Source organism: Dipodomys spectabilis, unplaced genomic scaffold (genome assembly GCF_019054845.1).
Source record: "Dipodomys spectabilis isolate Male_0828 unplaced genomic scaffold, ASM1905484v1 ptg000163l, whole genome shotgun sequence".
Lineage (NCBI taxonomy): Eukaryota > Metazoa > Chordata > Mammalia > Rodentia > Heteromyidae > Dipodomys > Dipodomys spectabilis.
Genome location: NW_024870840.1, coordinates 6730199 through 6752105, shown reverse-complemented (window position 1 = coordinate 6752105; position 21907 = coordinate 6730199). Strand labels below are relative to the sequence as shown.

The window sequence follows — 21907 nt, the reverse complement described above, 5'->3', positions numbered from 1 at the left end:
AAGCCAGCCCTGGTAGGAAAGTCATGAGACTCTTAGCTCAATTAATGGACTCTTATCTCAATTAACCACCACCAAAAAGCTGGAAGTGGAGCTGTGGCTCAAGTGGTAGAGTGCTACTCTTGAGCAAAAAACAGCTTAAGGACAGCACCCAGACCCGAGTTCAAGCCCTCGGACCAGTAAAAACAAAATCGACAACAAAATATACAGGGACAGTCTTCTGGTTGCTGGGGTTGCTTGCCCAAGCCCCACGCCAGAAGGAAGGAAAGAAGGAAGGAAGGAAGGAAGAAGGGAGGGAGGGAGGGAGAGAGGGAGGGGGAAAGGAAGGAGGGAGGGATGGGTGAATTAGGTTTTTCTAAGTAAGACTGTGAAAGTCAGAGTATGTACAAAGAAATGTATATTGCATTAAGAAACAAAGAACTCCCGCTCATCTGGTTGAACCACTACTAAATATCCCCATGCTGCTGATCACAAATATGGTATATAACATGTGAACACTGTTATATATTACAGACTGTGGTAGACAATTTGCTCCAGGGAAGTTAGAATGAACTTGTGACTTTGAAATTATGTAATCATTTAATCACAATCAAAAAAAAAAAAAAGAACCTCGGGGAAGGGAGGGAGGGAGGGGATGGTAGGGGGAAAACAATGGAGGGGGTAACAATGTTCAAGAGGAAGTGTACTCATAACCTCACTCATGTAACTGTAACCCTCTGTATAGTAGCTTTACAATAAAAAAAAAAAAAATGTTAAAAAAAAAAAAAAAGAAATGTATATTGCAGTTTATGAAAAGAATTTTTATTACTTTGCTATATACCCTACATTCTGGTGAATACACAAGATTGTATTTCTTCAAATGGCAAATAAAGAGCAGGACAATCTCTCCTTGCTCTGATTCTTCTTAGAACCTTGATATCATCTGTCTTTTGGAGGATTCACTTTCTTACGACGCCTGTGATATCTTGAAAAGAAAATATTGAAATAAGATTATTTTGGTCAAAGTTACTCTTGATATAATTCTTAAATTTCAAAGATTATCTTGCTGTTTGGATTGGAACTACTTGAAAAACTAAAACTTTATAGCTATACTATTATAGATAGCATACATACTTATTAACAATAAGCCACATTCCCCATTATGGAAACTGTTTTTATCAGTTAAATTTTTGGGAAATTTTTCTTTTTTTTTTTTTGTCTGTCATGGGGCTTGAACTCTGGGCCTGGGCGCTGTCCCTCAGCTCTTCAGCTCAAGGTGAGCGCTCTACCACTTGAGCTACAGCGCCACTTCCGGTTTTCTGGTGGTTTATTGGAGATAAGAGTCTCACAGTCTCTCCTGCCCGGGCTGGCTTTGAACCGAGATCCTCAGATCTCAGCCTCCTGAGTAGCTAGGATTACAGGCGTGAGCCACCAGCGCCCGGCGGGAAATTTTTCTTTATGTCGTGATGACGACCCCAAAATAATCTGGATGACTGAGGTAAAAGGAATGACACGTAAAAGAACAGCGCATGAGCACAGCTAAGAACAGTGGGAAATGAGATAGAAAGATGATGCAGAGTCATAGGTTCTTACCGGCCTACAGCTTTTCTGAGCAAGATAAAAAAAAAAAAGAAAAAAGAAATTCTAAGAACTAATAAACAGATTTAACAAGGTTACTTTGCTATAAACAGAATACAAGGAAGCAAGGCAAAAGCAAAGAAACCATTTCAATAAACTGAAGCAAGGCAAAAGCAAAGAAACCATTTCAATAAACCAGACAAAGGATGGTGGCTTTGAGCAAAACAATGGCAAAAGAAACGGAAATAAGTAGTGAAATCTGGGTAAATTTAGAGCTGGAGCTAACAGGCTTGGTGACCAGATGTTGACAGTGAGACAAAATGAAAAGTCATGAATGATACCAGGAGGTTTAGCACATGCAGTAAGAAGAATAAAGCTGGTATTAACTGAGATTGTGAAGGTTGCAGAAGCTGGTTTGCAGAAGACTATCAGAAAAGAGATTAGAAACATAGTTAAGCCCTTGGTGCAATTTGAATGCACACAGAAAGAGAGAGAGAGACAGAGAGAGAGAGGAAGAGGGAGGGAGGGAGGAAAGAAGTGAGGGAGGGAGGGAGGAAGGAAGGGAGGGAGGGAGGAAGGAAGGGAGGGAGGGAGGAAGGAAGGGAGGGAGGGAGGGAGGGAGGGAGGGAGGGAGGGAGGAAGGAAGGAAGGAAGGAAGGAAGGAAGGAAGGAAAAGAAACTAGAACAAGTGCTGTTGAGGCCTGTGTACTTGTGCAAGAGGGTTGGGCTAACAAGGGGAGTGAATGAGGATAAACAGTATTAGTGTGAGTCACAGGTGCCTGGCTAAAGCAGTTTCTTTATATATATGAAAATAGAACGATAAAATTGTTCTATGAAATTTTTCAAGGCAGGGAAGGGAAGAGAAAGTAATAGAGATTGAAAGTGACTGGAGTTCATTTGCACTTTTATAGACATGTCCCAATGAATACCTCCCTTCACAGAAATGGTGGGACAAAGGGTGAACAAAACCCAGCAGTGGCACTCACTAGACACTATATTGAAAATACAACTTGTGGGTGGGGATGAGAAGGAAAAACTGAGAGACAGTGAAGGAAGGGGTGACATTGGCCAAAAAGAAATGTACTCATAGATGCATGAGAACTATTTAACTCATGTGTGGAGATGGGAAGGAAGGAATGGAGAGACGGAGGGAACAGCAGATATTTTGTGAGGCTGGGTGCTAGTGCCTGTAATCCTAGCGACTCAGGAGGCTGAGCTCTGTGGATCACAGTTCAAAGCCAACCCCGGAAGACAAGTCCATGAGACTCTTATCTCCAATAAACCACCAGAAAACCAGAATTGGCATTGTGGCTCAAATTGGAAGAGCACTAGCCTTGAGCAAAAGAGCTCTGAGTTAAAGCCCCAAGACTGACAAAAAACAAAAAACCAAAGACACTGATTATTTTTTTGTTATTTTTTAAGCAACACCAGTATTTGTACACAGGGCCTTGTGCTATTACTAGATCAATGCCCCAGACCTTTTTTGCTTTTGGTTATTGTTCACATAGGGTCTTATGTTTTTGCCCAGGGTAGCATGAGACCTCAATCTTCCTACTTATCCCTTCCTTGAGGCTGAAGTTACAAGCATGAACCAACATGCACAACTTATTTGTGCAATCATGTGGAGTCACTAACTTTTTGCTGAGGCTAGCCTCAAACTATGATCCTTCTAATTTCTGCACATAGAATAGCTGGAATTGCCGGGCGCTGGTGGCTCACGCCTGTAATCCTAGCTACTCAGGAGGCTGAGATCTGAGGATCGCGGTTCAAAGCCAGCCCGGGCAGGAGAGACCGTGAGACTCCTATCTCCAATAAACCACCAGAAAACCGGAAGTGGGGCTGTAGCTCAAGTGGTAGAGCACTCGCCTTGAGCTGAAGAGCTGAGGGACAGCGCCCAGGCCCAGAGTTCAAGCCCCACGACCGACAAAAAAAAAAAAAAAAAAAAAGAATAGCTGGAATTACATGAACCACTCACTGCACCTAGTTCTGGAGTTCTTTGTTGTTTTTTTTCAGTTTCTTGAGTCAGGATCTCAGTATGTAACATAGGCTGACTCGAAACAAAAGTAATAAAGCTCTTCGCAGTCCAATGTTTATTCACTAGTTCCATTAATATAACCTGTCATGAGCATGCCAGCCCAGTGGCAGGTATTAGATTATATAAGTAAGAACAAATATAAACAACAAAAAACACCTTCCAGGGCTGGGAATGTGGCTTAGTGGTAGAGTGCTAGCCTAGCAAGCATGAAGCCCTGGGTTCAATTCCTCAGTACCACATAAACAGAAAAAAGCTGGAAGTGGTGCTGTGGCTCAAGTGGTAGCATGCTAACCTTGAGCAAAAAAAGCTCAGGGACAGTGCCCAGGCCCTGAGTTCAAGCCTCAGGCCTGGCAAAAATCAAAACAAACAAAAAAAGAAACCTCTTTTCATTATTAAAAAAAAGATAAAGAATATATTTTAAAAAACTGAAGAAATATGATGTAAGCCTTATATACAAGGACAGTTATAGTTTCTAAAGAAAACCAGAATAAGAGAGGTACCAGTAGTGTATGCCTGCAATCCTAGCTACTCAGGAGGCTGAGATCTGAGGATTAGGCTTCAAAGCCAGCCCAGGGAGGAAAGTCCATAGGACTCTTATCTCCAATTAACTACCAAAAACAGAAGTGGAGCTGTGGCTCAAGCAGTAGAGTGCTATCCTTGAGCAAAAAACTCAGGGACAGGGCTGAGAAGGTGGCTCAGTGGTTAAAGCGCTTGCCTTGCATGACTGAGGCCCTGGGTTCGATTCCTCAGCACCACATAAGCAAAAAGAAAAAAGCCGGAAGTGGCGCTGTGGCTCAAGTGGTAGAGCGCTAGCCTTGAGCTGAAGAGCTGAGGGACAGTGCCCAGGCCCAGAGTTCAGGCCCCACGACCGGACCCAAAAAAAAAAAAAAAAAAAAAAAAAAAAACCTCAGGGACAACACCTAGACCCTGAATTCAAGCCAAGGGACCAGTACAAAAAAAAAAAGAAAGAATAGTTAATATTAGTGCTCAATTGCTTGCTCTAGCCCAACTCAAAATTTACTAAATAGAAAAAGTTGATAACATGATCAGTTATTTATCAGAAAGATGAATAAAAACATAGTAAATCATTATTACAAAATACAATAATTTTTTAAGAAACTTTATAGAACTCTTTAAAAGCTTTAGTTAAATCTAATTAAAATAAGGGGAAAACTAAGTATTATTTCATTTTAGGTACAGTATATGTAGATTAGAAATATACTACAGTAGCCAGATGCTGGTGGCCCACGTTTGTAATCCTAGCTACTCAGGAGGCTGAGATCTGAGGATCACAGTTCAAAGCCAGCCCTGGCAGGAAATTCCATGAGACTCTTATCTCCAATAAACCACTACAAAGCCGGAAGTGGCACTATGGCTCAAGCAGTAGAGTGCTCACCTTGAGCTGAAGAGCGCAGGGACAGAGCACCCAGGCCAGAGTTCAAGCCCCATGACCAAACAAAAAAAAAAAAATAAGAAGAAGAAAGAAAGAAAGAGAGAGAGGAGCTGGGAAGGTGGCTCAGTGGTAGAGCGCTTGCCTTGCATGCATGAGGCCCTGGGTTCGATTCCTCAGCACCATATAAGCAGGAAAAAAAAGAGCCGGAAGTGGCACTGTGGCTCAAGTGGTAGAGTGCTAGCCTTGAGCTGAAGAGCTGAGGGACAGTGCCCAGGCCCAGAGTTCAGGCCCCACGACTGGACCCAAAAAAAAAAAAAAAAGAGAGAGAGAGAGAGGGAGAGGAAGGGAGAGAGGGAGGGAGGGAGGGAGGGAGGAAGGAAGGGAAGAAAGGAAGAAAGGAGGAAAGAAAAGAAATATACTATAGAATGTAATTGTACTTGTGGTAATTTTAGCATGCACAATACTAGTATGGACATTATTAGTGTAAGGAAAGCTGTATATTCTTTGAGTGTGTATACTAGGAGTTGAATAAAGAAAATAAAACTTGGCCAGGCACCAATGGCTGTAATCCTAGCTACTCAGGAGTCTGAGATCTGAGGACTGCAGTTCAAAACCAGCCCGGGCAGGAAAGTCCATGAGATTCTATCTCCAACAAACCACCAGAAAAACAGAAGTAGTGCTGTGGCTCAAGTGGTAGAAGTGGTGCTGTGGCTCAAGTGGTAGAGCATTCACCTTGAGTTGAAGAGCTTAGGGACAGCACCCAGGCACAGAGTGTAAACCCCATGAGCAACAAAAATAAATAAATTTAAAAAAATAAAATAAAACTTACTGTCCATGAGGATACCAGCGATGCTTAGTAGTAAAGAACATTTTGCTAAGTTGTTCTATCATGGGTCCTTGTTCCAGAGGTTGATTTTTTTCTCCCAATTTGGTTTTCAGCACTTGATCATGTGTTTCTTCATTAGTATGCACAGGATCTGGTCGAGGGATGGGCTACAAAACAATCCATAATAAATAACACAGAAATGTAACAATAATAGCCAGGATTTGATTAGGTCTGAACTAAGACAACAGATGCAGTAATTCATTATAGTACATCAGGGTAAGTTATCACCAACAGTCTCACTTAGTTATATTACTGAATAAAGTCAGAAATATTTTTCTTCTCACAACCAATTTTAGGTTTCTTTTCCAGTAATAATTATTCCAATAATTTTCCCAATGTTAAAGTCATTGCAACTTTAGATTGTATATTAAAAAAGCATAAATTGATTCCATTATTCTTCAACGTAAAAGTTTATGTTGCCAAGTGCTAGTAATCCTACTAATTATACCTATAATCCTAGTGACTCAGGAGGTTAACATCTGAAAATAGTGGTTCAAAGCCAGTGTAGGTAGATAAATCTAAAAGACTCTTTTTGTTTCATTTTCTGTTTTGTTGCCTATCCTGGGGCTTGAACTCAGGGCCTGGGCACTGTCCCCTGAGCTTCTTTTGCTCAAGGATAGTACTCTGTCACTTAAGCCACAGCGCCACTTCTGGCTTTTTCTGTGAATGTGGCACTGAGGAATCGAACTCAGGGCTTCATGTATGCTAGGCAGGCACTCCACCACTAAGCCACATTCCCAGTCCCCTAAAAGACTCCTGAGCTTCAAGGGAGAATGAGCTTGGGAAAAGAGAAGTTTCAGGCCAGTCTGAGCAGCAAAGTATGTGAGGCTCCACTTCAGTGGAAGAAACTGGGTATGGCGGTGCCTATCATCGCAGCTAGGACAGGAACCGAATACAGGCAGTCTAGGCCTGCATCTGAGCAGTAAGTGACGATCTCAAACTTACTATCTCAAACTTAACCAGTGCATAAAATACAAGTGTGGGTTAGTGGTAGAGTGACTGAATAGCAAGTACAAAACCCTGAGTTCAAAATTCTAGTACTACCAAAAGAAAACACACACACACACACACACACACACACACATGTAAATAACTTAGGGAAAAACAACAATAATGAGGAATTTTTTTTAAAGATCCAGGAGAACACAGAAATGAAAAGTTTTAAATTTATACTATAAGCAGTTAAGGAAGCACTTACTTATTAGTAGAGTAGGACTCCCTCCTAGTTGAGGAAAGAATAAGCAGGGAGTATAATGAAGAGGGAGAAACATGAACTGTGGTCTCTGATTCAGTGACTTGGTAGCTCTGTAGCTTTGGGAAAGTTATTTAAACTCTCCGCTTCAAATCAAAGGGGTAATATAGGGCTTGATGAAGATTAAGTGAAATAATAACATTTAATATGCCTTGCTATCACACACTTAAAAGTTTACCTAAGTAATAGGTAGCTACTTACACTTCTTTTAAGGCCCCAAACAGGGAAAAAGTGATATGAATGTATTTTAAAGAAGTGTTCCTTAGGGGCTGGGAAGGTGGCTCAGTGGTAGAGCGCTTGCCTTGCATGCCAGAGGCCCTGGGTTCGATTCCTCAGCACCACATAAGCAAAAAGAAAAAAGCCGGAAGTAGTGCTGTGGCTCAAGTGGTAGAGCGCTAGCCTTGAGCTGAAGAGCTGAGGGACAGCACCCAGGCCCAGAGTTCAGGCCACACGACCAGACCCCAAAAAATAAACAAACAAAAAAAAGAAGTGTTCCTCAGACATTTAAAATAATTTTAAAAGATCATCTCTTGAGCCCCTGGTGTGGCTGAAGTAGTAGAGTACCTGCCTAGTAAGCATAAAGTCCTGAGTTCAAATCATAGTGCTATAGAAAGAGAAAAATCTAGATATTCCTGTGAATGTATTCACTATGTTTATCCTACCTAAGTGCTCAAAGGATAAGTATGAAAGGACAAAGACAAGTAGTAAGTTTAGAAGTTGATCATGAGCCGGGAAAGTGGCTCAGTGGTAGAGCGCTTGCCTTGCATGCATGAGGCCCTGGGTTCCATTCCCCAGCACCACATAAGCAAAAAGAAAAAAGCCGGATGTGGCGCTATGGCTCAAGTGGTAGAGTGCTAGCCTTGAGCTGAAGAGCTGAGGGACAGTGCCCAGGCCCAGAGTTCAGGCCCCAAGAACGGACCCAAAAAAAAAGAAGTTGATCATAAATAAAGCTCATTTAATTAAAAAAAAAAAAGATTATCTTATAGAAAGTAACATGTTAAGCTATGCTGGTGGCTTATACCTGTAATCCCAGCTACTCAGGAGGCTGAGATCTGAAAACTGAGGTTCCAAGCACAGGCAGAAAAGTCTATGAGACTCCAATTAGCCAGCAAAAAGCAGGAAATGAAGGTGTGGATGAAATGGTAAAGTGCCATCCTTGAACAAAAAAGCCAAATGACAGCATAAGGTGCTGAGTTCAAACCCCAATACTGGCACAAAAAATAAAAGTGAAATGTTAGTAAATATCTTTGCAATTATACATTACCATTATACATTGAGAAGTACCAGCAAACATGGGGTTAGAACTATAAAAGTTGTCAGTATCATAATAGAGTCACTGTGTCACTAATTAACAAAAAGTAAAGCTGGGAGGTACTAAAGGAAATTTCATACACACATATGCCTGTAACCTTGCACAAAGAGACTGCCAGAGACTGCCAGAACCTTGCACAAAGGCCACTGTAACCTTACACCAAAAATTACATTATGTTAGCCCAACAACTACCTGATCAACCTTGAGCTAGTGTCACACTTATTGATTCTTGTAGCCAAAGACTGCTGTTGCAAAACAACTTATGTAGTCCTCTTCACTTTTCCTTGAGAAATTTCCTCTTGCCTTAATTTCTTGAATATACTCAGTTTTTCCACTGCAATCCTCTGCTATACTTCTGAATAAGATATCGTTGAATAATCTAGTCCTGGTTTATAAGCTCAAGCCTATAAACAAGTTTGCTGACTTTTAGATTTTTATAGTTGTCAGTATTAATTAACAAAAGATTATGGCAAATATTAATGAATGCTGCCTCTTCCTATTTTTTTTTCTTTTCTTTTTTGTTGTTGTTGTTGGTCCTGGGGCCTGAACTCTGGGCCTGGGTTGTCCCTCAGCTCTTTAGCTCAAGGCTAGTACTCTACCACTTGAGCCACAGCACCACTTCCGGCTTTTTCTGCTTATGTGGTGCTGAGGAACTGAATCCAGGGCCTCATGCATACAAGGCAAGCACTCTACCACTGAGCCACCTTCCCAGCTCCCCTCTTCCTATAGATAAAAAGAAGCTGGGCACCAGAGGCTCAAGCCTATAATCCTACCTACTCAAGAGCCTGAGATCTGGCAGGAAGCCAGCCCAAGCAGAAAAGTCCAGAGATTCCTATCTCCAATTAACTACCAACAGCAGAAAGTGGAGGTATGGCTCAAGGGACAGAGCATTAGCCTTGAAGCTCAGAAACAGTTTCCTGGCCCTGAGTTCAAACCCCAAGACTGATATGCATGCATACACACTCACACACACTTGTGTGAAGCACGCACACATGCACACACACGCACACACATGCACGCACACACACACACACAAAACATTGGAATTAATAGACTTGTTCAAGTGTATCTCAAGAGCCTATGACAGACTCAGAAGTTTTTCTTCGATCAAACTTCAAAGAAAGTGTTTGTGTTTCAATAAAATGGAAAAACCAAATTAATACTGAATGCTTTTTTGTTTTGTCTTTTTGTTGGTAAGGGGGCTTGAACTCTGGGCCTGGGCGCTATCCCTCAGCTCTTCAGCTCAAGGCAAGCATTCTACCACTTCAGCCAGAGTGCCACTTCGGGTTTTCTGGTGGTTTATTGGAAATAAGTCTCAGAGACTTTCCTGCCTGGACTGGCTTTGAACCTTGATCCTCAGATCTCAGCCTCCTGAGTAGCCAGGATTATAGGCATGAGCCACCAGCACCTGGTTAATACTGAGTGTTTATGTTAAACAATCACAATTCTCATCCTGGATGTCCTTTTTTTTTTTTTTAAATTTAAAAACTTCGCCAGGTGTCAGTAGCTCATGCCTGTACTCCTACCTACTCAGGAGGCTGTCATCTGAGTATGGCAGGTCAAAGCCAGCCAGGACAAGAAAGTCCATGAGACTCTTATCCAATAAACTACCAAAAAAGCTGGAAGTAGGTCTTTCCCTTTGGAAGTACTTACACTGTTAAGAGTGTGCCTCTGCCTTTCTTCTTGTCTGTTCCTTTTCTTTTTTTTTTTTTTTGTCAGTCTTGAACTCTGGGCTTGGGTGCTATCCCTCAGCTCTTCAGCTCAAAGGCAGCCTCCTGAGTAGCCAGGATTACAGGCTTGAGTCACCGGCACCCGGCTGTCTGTTTCTTGTCTGCTTGAATGCTTGCTTACTTACTCAATAAAGCTCTGCCAAGTTTTCTTGACATTAAAAAAAAAAAAAAAAAGGTGGCCAGGTGCCGATGGCTCATGCCTGTAATCCTACCTACTCAGGAGGCCGAGATCTGAGAATTGCAGTTCAAAGCCAGGCAGGAAAATCTGTGAGACTCTTATCTCTAATTAACCACCAGAAAACTGGAAGTAATGCTGTGGCTCAAGTGGTAGAGTGCTAGCCTTGAGCTGAAGAGCTGAGGGACAACACCCAGAGTACAAGCCCCATGACCCACACAAAAAAAAAAAAAGCCAAGAGGACATAAACCAGCTGAGCATGGGTGGCCTATAACCCTAGCCTATAACCCTATAACCCCAAGCCTATAACCCTAGCTACTCAGGAGGCTGAGATCTGAGGATCACAAACCAGATAATTCCATTTGTTTGTTTGTTTTTGGATACTATAACGAAGTATGAACATTTCCTATTTTGGTAGGGCGGGGACAGTTGGAGGATAGAATTTAAACTGAGGACTTCAAACTTGATAGGCAACATGCTACTACTTAGCAGTATAAATATTTCTAACAGCAAATTTAAAACTACAAGAGAATTTTTTTTTACATACTTTAGTGTGTTCGTATGGAATGTCCACAGAAGGGTGGTAACATACTATCGTCCTGCCATCAGAGGTCAAAGCAAGCTCCACTTTGCTAAAAGAGAATGTTCCAGAAATATTATTCAAGACAAAATAGCTAAAATTAATTTACAATTTTTTTTTTGCCAGTCCTGGGGCTTGAACTCAGGGCCTGAGCACTGTCCCTCAGCTCTTCAGCTCAAGGCAAACACTCTACCACTTGAGCCACAGCACTACTTCTGGCTTTTTCTGCTTATGTGGTGCTGAGGAGTCAAATCCAGGGCCTCAGAGCCACCTTCCTTTTTTTTTTTAAAGATGCTCTATTACTAAATCAGCAAACCTGATACTTGTAAGGATGAAGACAAGTCAAAATAATCTCAGAGTATGTCAGCTTCACTACCATACAAAACAACTGTAAAACTATAAAATGCATTTTGTCTGAGAGAATAAAGCTTTAGACTGTTTCACCATGATTTTATGATTTGAATACTGTATCATAACTGCAATGACTATTTCCACTGCAAATGTTTTTTTGATAAGGGATGAAGTTTTACATAATGCTTTTTTTTTTTTTTTTTTGGGGGGGGGGGGGGAGAATCCAGTCATGGGGCCTGAACTCTGGGCCTGGGCGCTGTCCCTCAGCTCTTCAGCTCAAGGCTAGTGCTCTACCTCTTGAGCCACAGCACCACTTCCAGCTTTTTGTGCTTATGTGGTGCTGAGGAATCGAACCCAGGGCCTCATGCATGCAAGGCAAGCGCTCTACCACTGAGCCACCTTCCTAGCCCCATGTAATGCTTTTAAAATACTTCTATGACTCAACATGTTCAGGTTCAGTCAATTATGCCTCGTCTAATTCATCACTAACTACTTACTTTTGCACTCATTAAATATACAGTTAAAACCAATATCAAACAGAAGAAAATGTATATTTTACTACAATTTGCAACAGAAATCACATAGCTCAAGAAAATATGTTATATCTTATGGATCATGCCTATAATCCTAGCTACTCAAGAGGCTGAGATCTGAGGATAAAGGTTCAAAGCCAATCCTTGGCAGGAAAGTCCATGAGACTCTTATCTTCAATAAACTACCAAAAACACCCAGCCAGAACTAGAGCTGTGACTCAAGTGGTAGAGCACTAGCTTAAGCAGAAAAGCTCAGGGACAGCTGGGTGCTGGTGGCTCCCATCTGTAATCCTAGCTACTCAGGAGGCTGAGATGTGAGGATCGTGGTTCAAAACCATGCTGAGCAGCATAGTCTGTGAGACTTATCTCCAATAAACAACCAGAAAAACAGAAGTGGCACTGTGGCTCAAGCAGTAGAGCACTCACTCACCTTGAGCTGAAGAGCTAAGGGACAGCACCCAGGCCCAGGGTTCAAACCCCATGACCGACAAAAAACAAAAAAGAAAAGCTCGGGGACAGCACGCAGGCCCTGAGTTTAAGCCCCAGGATCAGGAAGAAAGAAGAGAAAGAAGCCGGGCACCAGAGGCTCACGCCTATAATCCTAGTTACTCAGGAGGCTGAGATCTGAGAATCATGGTTCAAAGCCAACAAGGACAGGAAAGTCCGTGAAACTCTTATCTCCAATAAACCACCAGAAAACGGAAGTGGCACTGTGGCTCAAGTGGTAGAGCGCTAGCCTTGAGCTGAAGAGCTGAGGTACAGCACCCAGGCCCAGAGTTCAAGCCCCATGACCAATAAAAAAAAAAAAAAGAAAGAAAAAAGAAAAAGAAAGAGAAAGAAAGAGGAGAAAAGGAGAGAAAATGTTACAGTTTCAAGCACACTGACTCTGTTACAAAGAAAAACAATCATATGTTATACCTAGTTCTTAGGATACTGACTAGAACTGAATAAAAATTCCAAACAAATGGTGTTGAATTCAGTATTTGTCAATTATAATAATTCAATATCAAACAGAAGATAATTAACTACTTTAACTGATACATATGAACCCTAAAAGAAAACTAAAAAAAAACAAAAACTAACTTTTCCAAAAAGCTAAAGCCTCAAAAAGAAAAGATAGGACTTTTAACTAAATTGTATGTCTTATAACAGATTAAGCATTAAGTGAAACACAATGGTAATAATTTTCATTTAAATTTTTATTTAAAACATTCATAATCCCAGATACTGGGTAAATAAAACCATCAAAGTCATTTTTAAAACAAAATTAACAAGCAATAATCTAAAAGCAAGGAGAAAATAAAATTAAATCATTTCAAAAGTAGTTAGGGTTGTTACTTTCCAATTGAATTTTAATACATACCAATTATAGTCATCTGGAAGAGAAGAATAGGTAGATTTATAACAAACACAAGATAAAGCTCCATCTGCAAAAACCCAAGAGAATAAAACAGATTTAGTAAATGTGAGCATGTTCTCACATAAATTTAAAACTAATTTTATTCATACAACCAATGTTTACTGTTTGCTCTAAAACAGGTCTGTGTGTCTATGCAATCAACCATAAATGAGATCAAGTCCCTATCCTCAAGGGGTACAGTCTACTGGTACAAGAGACAGTTAAGAAATAATTCCTTTAAAGAAGATATATGCTATTAGAATTGGAGAGAGAAGGGTACACAGTCAGGCTATCAGATAACACTGTGAAGGTTCAAAAAAAGACTTCTCAGTGGAGATGTCTAAGGTGCTCTGAAAGATGAAAAACTGAGTATAAGGGGTGAATGCAATGTTCCTTGCAAAGAAAGTAATAAGTAAGGAGTAGATATTAAAAAAGAAAAGAAAATGAAGTATATGGGTATTCCAATCTTTCCAAGAAAAAACATTTAGTGTTTAGCATTCCAAGGTGCAGTTGAGAAAGAGGGCATGCTAAGTGATGAAATTAAAACTATCTTGTTAGCCAGGTGCTTGTGGCTCAAGCCTGTAATCCTAGCTCCTCAAAAGGCTGAGAACCAAGAATCTCTGTTCAAAGCCAGCCCAGGCAGAAAAGTCAGTGAAACTCTTATCTCCAATAAACTACTAAACAGCCAGAAGTGGAATTCTGGCTCAGTGGTAGGGAATGTTGTCTAGGCCCTAAGTTCACACTCCATGCCTGGCACCAAAAAATTAAAAGTATTTGGTTCAAAATTAACTTTTTTCATTCAAAATGCTCACTTCAAAACATATTTTTTTAATAGTTAAAAATTCAAGATCTGTAATTGTTTGAAAAACTTGCAACCAGGGCCTGGAAGTTGGCTCAGAGGTAGAGTGCTTGCCTTGCATGCATGAGGTCCTGGGTTTGATTCTCAGCACCACATAAGCAGAAAAAGCCGGAAGTGGCTCTGTGACTCAAGTAGTAGAGCGCTAGCCTTGAGATGAAGAGCTGAGGGACAGCACCCAGGCCCAGAGTTCAGGCCCCACAACCAACAAAAAAAAGGATGCTGGTGGCTAACTCCTGTAATCCTAGCTACTCAAGAGGCTGAGATCTGAGGATCCCAGCTCAAAGCCAGCCCAGGCAGGAAAGTCTGTGAGATTCTATCTCCAATTAACCACCAGAAAACTGGAAGTGGCGCTGTTGCTCAAGTGGTAGAGCACTAGCCTTGAGCTAAAGAGCTGAGGAACAGGGCCCAGGCCCAGAGTTCAAGCCCCACAACCAACAAAATAAAATAAAATAAAATAATTGCAAAAGGTCATTTTATGTTAAAGGAAGAACATTTTTTTTTAATCAAAAGGAAAAAATTTTTGAGGTAGCTCATATACTTAAATGTAAGTTAAGTATATGAGTTTCTCCTAGAACACATAGAGGTGGAAGTCTCTTCTTTTTTCCTTTTCTTTTTTCTTTTGGGTCTGGTCATGGGGCCTGAACTCTGGGCCTGGGTGCTGTCCCTCAGCAATTCAGCTCAAGGCTAGCACTCTACCACTTGAGCCACAGCGCCACTTCCGGCTTTTTTCCTTTTTGCTTATGTGGTGCTGAGGAATCGAACCCAGGGCCTCAGGAATGCAAGGCAAGCGCTCTACCACTGAGCCACCTTTCCAGCCCCCCTTTTCTTTTCTTTGGTACCAGTCCTGGGGCTCTTTTGTTCAAGGCTAGCACTCTACCACTTGAAACACAGTTCCACTTCAGCATTTCTGGAGGTTAATTGGAGAAAAGAGTCTCATAGACTCTCTGGCCTGGACTGGATTTAAACCTTGATACTCAGATCTCAGCCTCTTGAGTAGTCAGAATTACTGGTGCCAACTTCAGGGAGGTCTTTTTATTTTTGTTCACTGCATTTTGTCCCTAAATCATAGGTCTATGCATTCTTCCCCTGCCCCCCATTTTTTTGGATGGTCATGAAGCTTGAACTTGGGACCTAAGCACTGTCCTTGAGCTCTTTTGCTCAAAGCTAGTGCTCTACCACTTTGAGCTACAGCCCCATTTCTTGTTTTCTGGTGGTTAAATGGAGATAAAAGTCTCACACACTACCCTACCCAAACTGGCTTTGAACCTTAGCTTCTTGAGTAGCTAGGATTACAGGCTGCCAGCACCTGGCCTTCCATTCTCCTTTTGACTGACATTTAGGTTGTGTCCTCTTTTTATTATTGCAAGCACCCCTGCAAATAAAAAGTACTCAGAATAATTAAATGTTATATTCTATAATATTTGAAAAAACTTCTAACGTGTGTGTATGTATGTGTTAGTACTAGGACTTATACTCACTCTGATTTTTTGCTAATGGCTGGCACTCTACCACTTGAGCCATGCCTTCACTTCCAGCTTTCTGCTGGTTAACTGGAGAAAAGAGTATACAAGATTTGTCTGCCTGGCTGGGAATGTGGCTTAGTGGTAGAGTGCTTGCCTAGCAGGCATGAAGCTCTGGGTTCAATTCCTCAGTAGCACATAAACAGAAAAGGACAGAAGTGGTACTGTGGCTCAAGTGGTAGAGTGCTAACTTTAAGCAAAAAGAAGCCCACAGATAGTGCCCAGACCCTGAGTTCAAGCCCTAGGACTGACAAAAAAAAAAAAAGATTTGTCTACCCAGGCTGGCTATGAACTGAGATCAAGTATCTGAGGCTCTTAGTAGCTAAGATTACAGGTATATGACACTGTACTCAGCTTAAAACTTTCTTTTTTTTTTTTTTGCATCAATCCTGGGGCTTGAGCTCAAGGCTGGGTGCTGTCTCTGAGCTTTCTACTCAAGGCTAGCACTCTACTACTTGAGCCACATCTCCACTTCTGGCTTTTTAGATAGTTAATTGGAGATGAGTCTCACAGACTTTCCTGCCCAGGAAATCTTGATCAAATCTTGATCCTCAAATCCACAGACATGTGTCACTAGAGCCTGTCTGAAAACTCTTTTAAACATTTAATTAAAAACACACACACACACACACACACACACAAACTCACTTACTTTGGACTGGAAGTAAATACTTTAAGATAGTTCTCTTTGGTATCACCCACTTTACTGCTGCCGCCATGGTATAACAGGAGTTTGTCAGGCAAGATGAGAAAAGGTATTTCAAAAGAAACTTCCTTTAAAATCTGCTTCTAGGCACACCAATTTTCATTCCTGCTGAGATTAAAAAAAAAAAAATCAGTGCTACCTATGATAAACTTAACATTCCAAGAACAAGATAGGAGTCACTACCTAGTATCAGCCATTTAAAACAAGTCTTTTGTTGGGCAACAGTGGCTCACACCTACAATTTTAATTATCCAGGAGGCTGACATCTGAAGATTGAGCTTTGAAGCCAGCCCCAGTAGGAAAGTCTGTGGGACTCTTATCTCCAGTTAACGACCAAAATAAATAAAGCCGGCACTGGTGGCTCACTCCTGTAATCCTAGCTACTCAGGAGGCTGAGATCTGAGAATCGCGGTTCAAAGCCAGCCCGGGCAGGAGAGACCGTGAGACTCCTATCTCCAATAAACCACCAGAAAACCGGAAGTGGCGCTGTAGCTCAAGTGGTAGAGCACTCGCCTTGAGCTGAAGAGCTGAGGGACAGCGCCCAGGCCCAGAGTTCAAGCCCCACGACCGACCAAAAAAATAAATAAATAAAAATAAATAAATAAGTTCAGGTACAGCTATTTTTTTTTTTTTTTGTCGGTCGTGGGGCTTGAACTCTGGGCCTGGGCACTTTCCCTCAGCTCTTCAGCTCAAGGCGAGCGCTCTACCACTTGAGCTACAGCGCCACTTCCGGTTTTCTGGTGGTTTATTGGAGATAGGAGTCTCACGGTCTCTCCTGCCCGGGCTGGCTTTCAAACGCGATCCTCAGATCTCAGCCTCCTGAGTAGCTAGGATTACAGGCGTGAGCCACCAGCGCCCGGCACAAGGTTTTTAAACTACTTTGTAGTTACTACAGAGTAGTAACATCAAAATGTCAGATGACAAACCCCAGAACTATGTTCATTACTTATTTCTCTTAAATGCAATATTCTTAGAATCCAGTGTAATTTTTTCTATGTTCTGAGTACTCAGTAAATATGTAATTATTCTTACAAAGTCACTCAGAAATAGTATGAGAGCATCTCTACCTTATAATGCTGGTGTGTATAACTGTCCAGCTAACACATAAAATACCTTATTACAGCAGAACACTAGTGGGTCATGCCTGTAACTGTAGCTACTTAGAAGGCTGAGATTTGAGAATCCCAGTTCAAAGACAGCCTAGAAAGACAAATTGGAGAGATTCTGATCTCCAATTCACCAGGGGGAAAAAAAAAAAGCCAGAAGTGGAGGTGTGGCTCAAGTGGTGAGCCAGCCTTGCGCGGAAAAAGCTAAGTGAGAACCAGAAGCCCTAAGTTCAAGCTCCAGCTCCAGCTCCAGCACTAGCTTATGCATGCATACACATAGACACATTGATTACACCACTTATTATGTTTCTGATTAAATGGAATATTAAACAAGAAGGTCTAGTCAGTTCCTCTGAAAACATAAACTTCTTTAGGAGGCTAAAGAAAAAGGATGGCTAGTGGGGTGCTGGTGGCTCATGCCTATAATCCTAGCTACTCAGGAGGCTGAGATCTGAGGATCACAGTTCAAAGCCAGCCCAGGCAGGAAAGAAAGTGTGAAAGACTCTTATCTTCAATTAATCACCAGAAAACAGGATGTGGTGCTGTGTCTCAAGTGGTAGAGCACTCGCCTTGAGCTGAAGAGCTGAGGGACAGTGCCCAGGCCCAGAGTTCAAGCCCACGACTGACAGGGGAAAAAAAAAAAAAAAAAAGAAAGAAAGAAAAAGTATGGTTAAAGGGTAGCTTGGATTACACAGGGAGATCATGTCTAAAAAACAAAATAAAAATAAACTTCACCATCTTATGTTCTAAACTTTACCACCGTTTCCTTCATGTTAATCGTGTAAATTGTCCTTATTTTGATTCATAAGAAACTTACAAGGGGCTGGGAAGGTGGCATTGCATGCCTGAGGCCCTGGGTTCGATTCCTCAGCACCACATAAACAAAAAGAAAAAAGCCGGAAGTGGCACTGTGGTTCAAGTGGTAGCGTGCTAGCCTTGAGCTGAAGAGCTGAGGGACAGCGCCCAGGCCCAGAGGTCAAGCCCCACGACAAAAAAAAAAAAAAAAGAAAAAGAAACTTGCTTAAAGGAATTATTTCCAAGGACTTGAGCCTCAGTCACATACAAACTGTAAACTTTGGGCAAATAATTAAATGACCCTCTGTTTCTTCCAAGGTAAAATGGGATGAATAATCACAATCTCCATAAGGATGTTGTGAATAAATCACATATAACTACATTGCCCTTGTCCTAACTTTGTCTTGATGACTACTTGTGCCCTTCCATGAATACTAATGAAAGGAAATAAAGACACAGGCTGTCTTTGCAGGCTGAACTTGGCACTGTTAACCTCAAATTCACACGTGGTGTTATTTCAGGTTTAGGACCCACTTCCCAGTGCATTACGGGCTCTAGAACTAAGTCTGTGAAGGAACACCTTCTTTACTGATGGAAAACAAATGTTCAGGGTTGGAGGCGTGGCTCAGGGTACACAGAGCCGCCAACGCAGCCAGCCCCAGGCCTCAAGCTCAACTCCCTGCACCTCCAAGCCCCTAGCACACAGTGGTGACACGATTTACTTGTTCCTCGTCCCCCGGCTTACATTTAATAGGTGGCACGAATGGAAGAACACAAGCCCAAAAAGGGTTTTGGGGGGAGGACACTACGATTCTTCTTCCCAAGGCCAGCACACCTATTGGTAGTTAAACTACTGACCTTAGACCCCTGCCATGGACTTCAACGCCAAAGCAAGCGCCGGAGAGAGGAACAACCAGTGGGGTTCCTGGAGTCACGAAGTCAAAGCCCCCGCCGGGTGCCCGCTGGGGCCCGAGGATGGCCTTACCGGGAGCGCGCCCGCCGCACGCGGGACCCGTCAGTGGAGGGGTGGAGCTGGGAGGCTCCAGCAGCTTCCCCTGCGGGCAACAACGGCTAGAGAAAGAGCTCAGCACTCGGCCGAGAAGCCCTCCGGGTCTGTCCAGCTTCTAGAAGTTCCCTAGTCGGAGACTTAGTGAGCCCCGGTTACCTGGAAAAGCTACTCACCATGGCACTCGCCATCTTGCTTCGATCGGGGTCCTACAAGGTACCTCCCCGCCCGCTCTTTCGTCTCGCAGAGCACTCTGGGGATTGTAGTTTCCGCAGGAAAGCTGTTCGGGGACTGAAGGCAGGCGGGACTTGGCTTTACCCTCTCACTTTCAGCGGCTGCAGCGTGGCCTCCACTTAATCAGAGGTTCTGTACCTTGAAAACAAAATTTCTGCTCCACGCCTACATCCACTCATACACATTTCTTACCAAAAAGGTACTTTTTGAAGTAGCACATGTACTACTTACACACATTGGCACACACACATTCCCTATGTGAATATTCAGACATATACTAGATTATTTCTTGGTGGATGAATTAAATTTTCCCAGGAAAAGAGATATCCTAGAAAAGCCCTCAATTGCTAGGATTTGGAGATTTGAAATGGAAAGATCTTCCAAGCTGATTAATTGATTGGACGTGGGAAATGAGAGGGACACACTCCAGGAATGGCTTTAAGTAGCTTGATTGAGCAAGCCATTTATGAGCTGGGGAAGACTGACAGAAAACTTGTTTTGGGGCTTTTCTTGGGGGGAGGAGGGTGGGAAAGAGGTCCTCATATAAAAGTGGAAACGAATTCTTGTATTAGGAAATTAAGGCAAGGATACCTCTGAACATCCAAATGGTTATATAAAATGAGGTAAATCCTTAGATGTGTTGGAAGGTTGGAGGTTGGGCTAGATATAGATATAACACCACGCGAGAGTTCACTACCAAACTCTTATGATGCCATCCTAACCTTCATCCCAAAACCAGGCAGGGACTCATCAAAGAAAGAGAACTATATATAGACCCATTTCTTTGATGAACATGATGCAAAACGTCTCAACAAAATTTTGGCCAACAACTCATCAAAAAAATCATACACCACGATCAAACAGGATTCATTTCAGGGATGCAAAGCTGATTCAATATACGTAAATCAATTAATATAATTCATCACATCAACAAGAGCAAGGATAAGAACCACATTATTATCTCAATAGATGCAGAGAAAGCATTTGACAAAATCTAACACCCCTTTATGATGAAAGCTCTGGAAAAACTATGAATTCATGGAACATTCATCAATATAATAAAGGCTTTGTGTGACAAACCTATAGTCAGCATTATACTTAATGGTGAAAAGCTAAAGCCATTTCATTTAAATTCAGGAACAAGACAAGGATGTCCACTCTCTTCACTTCTCTTCAATTTAGTACTAGAATGGCTAGCAAGAGCAATAAGACAAGATGCAAACATAACAGGGATCTAAATAGGGAAAGATGAAGTAAAACTTTCTTTGCAGATGACATGATCTTGTCTTTAAAGACCCTGTGAACTCCACTCCCAAGTTACTCAAGATGATTAGAAACTTTGGCAAAATAGTAGGATACAAAATTAACCCTCAAAAATCAATGCCTCGCAAGCATGAGGCCCTGGGTTCGATTCTTCAGTACCACATAAGCAGAAAAGGCTGGAAGTGGTGCTATGGCTCAAGTGGTACAGAGCTAGCCTTGAGCTGAAGAGCTTAGGGACAGCGCCCAGGTCCAGAGTTCAGGCCCCACAACAACAACAACAACAACAACAAAAAATCAATGGCTGGCCGGGCTCATACCTGTAATCCTAGCTACTCCGGAGGCTGAGATCTGAGGATTGGGGTTCAGAGCCAGTCCAGGCAGGAAAGTCCATGAAACTCTTACTTCCTATAAACCACTAGAAAACCAGAAGTAGCACTGTGGCTCAAGCAGTAGAGCGCTAGCCTTGAGCTGAAGAGCTGTGGGACAACACTCAGGCCCAGAATTCAAGCCCCATGACCGGATCCAAAAAAAATAAATAAACAAATAAAATATACTTAGAACTCAAAAAATTAAATCCCCAACAACAAATCTTCAAAGAAACAACCACCTGATTAATAAGTGGGCTAAAGACTTAAAGAGAGACTTCTCTGAAGAGGAAATAAGAATGGCCAATAGATACATGAAGAAATGCTCAACTTCTCTAGCCATAAAAGAAATGCAAATCAAAACAGCATTGAGGGGGCTGGGAAGGTGGCTCAGTGGTAGAGTGCTTGCCTTGCATGCATGAGGCCCTTGGTTTGATTACTCAGCACCACATAAGCAGAAAAAGCCAGAAGTGGTGCTGAGGCTCAAGTGATAGAGTGCTACTGTAAGGCTGAAGAACTGAGGGACAGTGCTCAGGCCCAGAGTTCAGGCCCCACAATGGACGAAAAAAAAAAAAATTGAGATTCCACCTCACCCCAGTTAGAATGGCTATAATCAAGAAATGTAACAACAGGGGCTGGGAAGGTGGCTCAGTGGTAGAGCGCTTGCCTTGCATGCATGAGGCCCTGGGTTCGATTCCCCAGCACCACATAAGCAAAATAAAAAAAGCCAGAAGTGGTGCTGTGGCTCAAGTGGTAGAGCGCTAGCCTTGAGCTGAAGAGCTGAGGGACAGCGCCCAGGCCCAGAGTTCAGGCCCCATGACCGGACCCAAAAAAAAAGAAATGTAATAACAGA

At 42.2% G+C, this 21907-nt stretch overlaps 1 protein-coding gene across 2 annotated transcripts; it reads right to left on the bottom strand.

Annotated features, from left to right (window-relative positions):
* Nucleotides 1-776: 776 nt before the first annotated feature.
* Nucleotides 777-19439, bottom strand: Mrpl42 (mitochondrial ribosomal protein L42). 2 transcript variants are annotated; one of them, XM_042693194.1, is made up of 6 exons: nucleotides 19369-19439; nucleotides 16232-16390; nucleotides 13165-13228; nucleotides 10885-10969; nucleotides 5812-5975; nucleotides 777-961 (listed from the first exon to the last, which is right to left on the bottom strand). In XM_042693194.1, the coding sequence occupies exons 2-6, from the start codon at nucleotides 16296-16298 to the stop codon at nucleotides 916-918; spliced, it is 426 nt and encodes a 141-aa protein (XP_042549128.1). In that variant the 5' UTR covers nucleotides 16299-16390; nucleotides 19369-19439; the 3' UTR covers nucleotides 777-915. The 2 variants fall into 2 exon arrangements, with proteins under 2 accessions (XP_042549128.1, XP_042549127.1); XM_042693193.1 differs by having other exon boundaries at nucleotides 16232-16393; nucleotides 19369-19430.
* Nucleotides 19440-21907: the final 2468 nt, after the last annotated feature.